Below are 6,328 nucleotides of genomic sequence, written 5' to 3'. Positions count from 1 at the left end.
AAAAGTCAACACTATTAAAAGGGAATGATGTGTTGCTTAATGGCTTACTTGCTCAAAATGCTTAGTGATATGCTCCAAAAATCATCAACCACTTTCTCATATACACATATGGGCCAGCTCTTTTGGTGGCTTCCAGAATAAGCTGCCCCCTACCTAGCTTATTCTAGAAGCTGAACCAAACTTACTTTTTTAGAAGCCTAGTAGTTAAGACTTGACTAATAGGCTTTTAAAAAGAAAATTTTGGTTGGGCTTCTAGAATAAGCTAGGTAGGGGGCAGCTTATTCTGGAAGCCCAAAAAAGCTAGCAAAAGAACTGGCCCTATGTCCCAAACCAAAAAGTCAAACTCGATCCTACCGATTTGATCCATCCGGCGCCACCGAGTGGAGTAAAAAATGCATTGCAAAGGTGCAAGACACCGTCTTTTACCTCTTTAATTACCCGACCCCAATGAGCTAAGTGCAGGTAGGAATTAAAGAGACCATATGTAGAATATTATTGATCTTGATTACCGTGTGATGAGAGGGAAACATTTTTTTCTACTTTAAAATGCATCAGAAAGATAGAAATACACTTTTTTTCTTAATAAATTTTAAAATCAAACGTATACTATTCACCGGAGACAGGGAGTATTAGTGAGAACATGAGCAAGCCGGCTAGTAGTATACCACCTACCTGACGGCGAAATGGATTACTCAGGCAAATCACTAGCTAACCTTTTCCTAAGCGCTCCTTTGTCTTTCCGCGAGGAATCCACGCCTCGCGGGTCGCAGGTGCTTCACTATCGATGGCGCCGTGTACTACCAATCGCTCTCTAGAAGTAATGGCCTCTGAAGTTAGCTGCGACCTTGCTCGAAATTAAACACCGTACCGGCCTCCCACCACCACCAACCAGGCTTATATAACCACTCCCTCCCCCACGCTCCACTGCCATCACCTTGACTGAGATCGGGACGAGGCAATGGCGTCTCCGAGATTCAAGCCCGTGGAGGAGTGCAGCTCCGAGGGGAGGTCGGGGCAGACGGTGGCCGCAGACTTCGACGGCACGCTGCTCCGCTCCTCCAACGCCTTCCCCTACTACCTCCTGGTGGCGCTGGAGGCCGGCAGCGTCCTCCGCGCCGTGGCGCTGCTCCTGTCGGTGCCCTTCGTGTACGTGACCTACATCTTCTTCTCCGAGTCGCTGGCCATCAGCACCCTGGTGTACATCTCCGTGGCCGGGCTCAAGGTGCGGAGCATCGAGATGGCGGCGCGGTCGGTGCTGCCCAAGTTCTACGCGCAGGACGTGCACCCAGAGAGCTGGCGGGTGTTCCGGTCCTTCGGCAAGCGGTACATCATCACGGCCAGCCCCAGGGTCATGGTGGAGCCCTTCGCCAGGGAGTTCCTCGGCGCCGACCGGGTGGTGGGCACGGAGCTGGAGGTGGGCAAGTCCGGCAAGGCCACGGGGTTCATGGTGAAGCCCGGGGTGCTCGTCGGGGAGCACAAGAAGCAGGCCGTGGTGAAGGAGCTGGGCGACGCGGTGCCCGACGTCGGCATGGGCGACAGGGCCACCGATTTCAACTTCATGTCCATATGCAAGGTTCGATTATTCCTCCAACTCTCTCTTCTCTTCCCTTATTACTTGTATAATAAAATTGTTGTTCGTAGTTTTACTTGCACCGTGAACTCATGCGGATTCCTCGATACAGTTAGTAGTAGTAGTAGTAGCCCTCTGTTTTTGTGCAGCTGCTAGCATTGCCATGAACTGCTATAAATTGCTTAGGCCTCGTCTAGACATATTTTTCTGAATGCCTTGTTCCTTTTTTCAAATAGTTGAATCTGAATATCAAAGGAAACTTGGCTACTAGTAGAAGTAAGCAGTAGCATCGTCAGCCAGTCTTGCGCCTGTCACAACGTAGGTAGGAGCAGTACACTGCCCCGTGTTGTCGAATGTTTAATCAGTCGCTGCCCGGTGCAACTAGGGTTGGCAACCAACCAACTAGGCGGCGACGACCTCAGACTGATTTGGCAAGTTGGTGGCCGGTAGGCACGAGCCGTTCGAGCGCGACGGCGACAGTCCGCTGCCACCGTCAGCAGCTCATCGGCGTCGCGATGGCGACCGGCAATTATAATCACGGCTTCCATTCCATTGCGCCTCCCGCTCCCACGGCCAGCACGGGCCACGGGAAAAGCTGCCGGTCTGGCTGGCGGAGTGAATGCGGCTGGGGGGCTCAATGAGTGAGCGACCTCCATTTACGGCGGTTTGGTGGGAATTAAGCTCTGTCCAGGGCGCATTCAAGGAGACGGATCGCGCCGCTTGCCGTTTCTGCGTGACAGTGCCGGACATGAAGGCTGGCGTGGGCGTGTCGCCCGGATCTCCTTTTATAAGGTGGTGTTTTGTTCTCTAGTCTTAGGCTGGTCATAGTGGGGAGTAACTTATACTAGTGTCATGCGTATGATACTAGTCTAAGTTACTATCTTCATAGTGCAAAATATCTTAGTAGTAGTGTCATAGATTGTTTCATTTATTGCCTTATAGACTCATTTTACCTTGGAAAACGCTATGTTACAGTAACATATTATGTTACTCCAAACACCCTTTTCCTCATTAAATACTTGCCACATAAGCAAAATTATCTTGGGGTGTGTTAAGTTACTACTTAAGTTACCCCACTATGGCTAGCCTTACGATTTTTTTAGTCTCAACTAAAAAGTTCCTAGTCCCTAAAAAGTCCCTCCCTGTTTATTTCTAAAGACTAAAAAGTCCCTAGTCCCTTCCTAAAGGTTATTAAATGACCATGTTGTCCTTAATATATAGAAAACAGTTCTGCTATACAGACGGCATTTTCACGTCGGAAACACATACCATTGATGTTGCTTGTGCTTTCATCCAATCAACCAGCTCCATCGGGAAAAGAAAAGGAATAAGAAAAGGAATGAAGCATGCTATATCGTGTTGACACATCACGTCATATGTACGAAGATCGTGTGCAAAGCAATTCCGTATATAAAAATATCAATCAAACAACACCATAGGATGGCGGGTCAATGGATATATGAAGGGGCATTATTTCTAAAAACTCTCCTTGAAAGTCTTCTTCATTTAATCCCAAATTCCTATTTTAATTTCTAAAAAGTTTCTAAAAAGAATTTTTTCTAGTAGTCCCTACACAAAAAAATCTCTGCAAACAAACACCCCTAAATAATCTGCTTCGTTTCTTTTTAATGGCTTCTTGCTACCGTCCTGACCGGGTCCGCAGAGACATAAATTTCTTCTGGGACCTTGCTGCTGGCAGAGTCCAGACGTCAAGTGCTGAGAGAGAGAGAGAATAACTAATTTTTCTCTTGGTGGGGGTGGCTAGGCTGGCCACGTATTTATGGCGCCAGATTTGGAGTTAATTTGCACATCTGTTCTGGTACGAACAGGCCTAGTACTGTATTTTGGCCTCGCTGCCTCACAGCTCACTGCTGCCTGTGATCTTCATTACTCCAAAGTAATACTTTCTCCGTTTGAAAATACTTGTCTTAGAAATGAATAAAATAGATGTATCTATAACTAAAATAAATCTAGATACAACCACTTTAAAAACAAGTATTTTCGAACAAAGGAAGTATAGTTCAATTGGATCTTAATTCATGCTTATTACTTCCTCCTTTCCTAAATATAAGTTTTTTTAAAGATTCCATTATAAAGACTACATTCGCATGTATATAGATTTTTTAAAGTATAGATTCATTCATTTTGCTCAATATGTAGTCTATAGTGAGTACTACTGAAGTTTTTTTAGCGAGTACTAGAAATAAAATTTACTTGCTCTTCCCTAAGAAACTCTTACTACCTCCGTCCTAAAATAAGTATGTGGTTTTGTTCAGATTTAAACTATTTAAGTACTCCTCGTCCTATAATGTAAGATGTTTTTTAACATTAATGTAATGTCAAAAAAGTCTTACATTATGAGACGGAGGGAGTAGAGCTTATTCTGAAATTGCACTAAGCTAGCAGTACTGAATCGAAAGCACAGCGATTCAAACCTACTATAATTCATTATGGTAAAGTACGACTGTACTGAGGTGGCACACATGGCGAATTTGATTGAGTATCCTGATCAAAATAAACAGTACACAGTACTTGCACTCTTTTGAATTTTTTGCACTTGGGATGCACGCTTAGAATGGCTAAACGAGCACCATGCGAGTACTCAGTCCAAGATAGAGTAGTTCAATTGGCCTTAATCGTTGGCTGCTTAATTAATTTACGGCGCTTTTCACTAGGGAGATGACTTGCACTCAAATTGCACTAAGCAGTACCGATTCAATAGCTAGCACAAGTGCACAACGATTTCAAATGTAATTCATTTGAGCAAGTACTTGTACAATTGTACCAAGATAATGGTACTTGGCCAAATTAATTGGGTATGCGGATCAAAATAAACAGTACACCCGTACTGAGATGCTGCACATGACAAAATTAATTGGGCACGCTGATCAAGATAAACAGTATACACAGTGCCGGACGCTGAGCACTCACTGGCTGTGCATGCAGGAAGCCTACCTTGTCACGTCGAGGAAGTACAGCCCGGTGCCCAAGAACCAGCTGCTGACGCCCCTCATCCTCCACGACGGCCGCCTCGTGCAGCGCCCGACGCCGCTGGTGGCGCTCGTCACCTTCCTCTGGATGCCGTTCGGCTTCGCCCTCGCCCTCCTCCGCGTGTACATCAACCTGCCCCTCCCGGAGCGCATCGTCTTCTACATCTACCACATGATGGGCATCCGGCTCATCGTGAAGGGGACCCCGCCGCCGCCGCCCAAGAAGGGGAGCCCGGGCGTGCTCTTCGTGTGCAACCACCGCACCGTGCTGGACCCCATCGAGGTCGCCGTCGCGCTCGGCCGCAAGGTGAGCTGCGTGACCTACAGCATCTCCAAGTTCTCGGAGCTCATCTCGCCGATCAAGGCGGTGGCGCTGACGCGGGAGCGCGACAAGGACGCCGAGAACATCCGGCGGCTGCTGGAGGAGGGCGACCTGGTGATCTGCCCCGAGGGCACCACCTGCCGGGAGCCCTACCTGCTGCGCTTCAGCGCGCTCTTCGCCGAGCTCACGGACCGCATCGTGCCGGTGGCGATCAACACCAGGGAGCACATGTTCCACGGCTCCACCGTGCGCGGGTTCAAGCTCATGGACCCCTACTTCTTCTTCATGAACCCGCGGCCGGTCTACGAGGTCACCTTCCTCAACATGCTGCCCAAGGAGCTCACCTGCGGCGGGGGCAAGTCGCCCATCGAGGTCGCCAACTACATCCAGAAGACGCTCAGCGACCAGCTCGGCTTCGAGTGCACCACCATCACCCGCAAGGAGAAGTACGGCATACTGGCCGGCACCGACGGGCGCGTCCCGTCCAAGAACAAGGACAAGGAGAAGAACTAGCGGATCTCTCGGGCTGGACTGCCTCGCGTCGCGCCGGCTACAGTGGTTGATCGTGGTTGTTGTTGTTTACAGTTTACTATGATTAATTGTTTGTTATTTGTCAGATCACTCACCGTTTCCAGGAAACTAAAAGGACCGTGTCGTCGTGTATTAGCTTGAGGTCACAATTGTCATGTACCAATAATTGTTTCTTCGCCAAAAGGATGAGTAATTATATGGACGATTTTCAGAATCTTGTCTGCACAAATGAATGATTATATTTTTTTTGAAAGGTCGCCGGGGCCAAACAGCCCACGTGAACATTTCATCTAGCCAAATGGCAAAAACATCATTTTTACACGGGGGTGCATGCCACGGGACTCGCGCAATGCTTGTGTCTTCAGCAATGAGACGCATCACGCGGATGTAACAGTTTGGAACATTGTTAGTGATTTCACTCTTTGACCGAAAATCCATCTCTGCATCCAAGCTCACCTGAACCTGTATCGACTAAAAAAATCAAAACAAATATTAGAAAAATCCCCAAAAAAATTGTGAGGTGCATTTCAATTTTCATATCATCTGGACATCTGAGGAGTTCTCAGCAAAAAAGACAAATTGAAGGTCTATAAAAATGTTTACTGTCATGTACTATTTTAGCCTGATTTGTCTATTTTGCTGAGAGCTGCTAAAATGTCCAAATGACTTGAAATTTGAAGCGGGTCTCACGCATCAAATTGTCTGCCGCACAATTTTTTTGATTTTTTTTATTTTCTTTGAATAGTTTACGTTTTTTTTCATCCGGGTGCATATGCCTCTTCGGCTTGTGTCTTCCGCGATGAGACGCATCACGCAGATGTAACAATTTGGAACATTGTTAGTGTATTCACCCTTTGGTGTTACCGTTGTAAAACTCCTTCACTAAAGGTGGCTGCCATGTCTTGGCGTCGATAC

General features: G+C 47.3%; 1 protein-coding gene across 1 annotated transcript; it reads left to right on the top strand.

Moving 5' to 3' along the window:
* Positions 1-798: 798 nt before the first annotated feature.
* On the top strand, positions 799-5,627 carry LOC123062634 (glycerol-3-phosphate 2-O-acyltransferase 6). The gene is made up of 2 exons (XM_044486237.1): positions 799-1,573; positions 4,517-5,627. Exons 1-2 carry the CDS (start codon positions 959-961, stop codon positions 5,393-5,395), a joined length of 1,494 nt encoding a protein of 497 aa, XP_044342172.1. The 5' UTR covers positions 799-958; the 3' UTR covers positions 5,396-5,627.
* The last annotated feature ends 701 nt before the right edge of the window (positions 5,628-6,328 follow it).

Source organism: Triticum aestivum, chromosome 3A (assembly GCF_018294505.1).
Source record: "Triticum aestivum cultivar Chinese Spring chromosome 3A, IWGSC CS RefSeq v2.1, whole genome shotgun sequence".
Taxonomy (NCBI): Eukaryota; Viridiplantae; Streptophyta; class Magnoliopsida; order Poales; family Poaceae; genus Triticum; species Triticum aestivum.
This window is presented reverse-complemented; position numbering and strand designations above follow the sequence as displayed.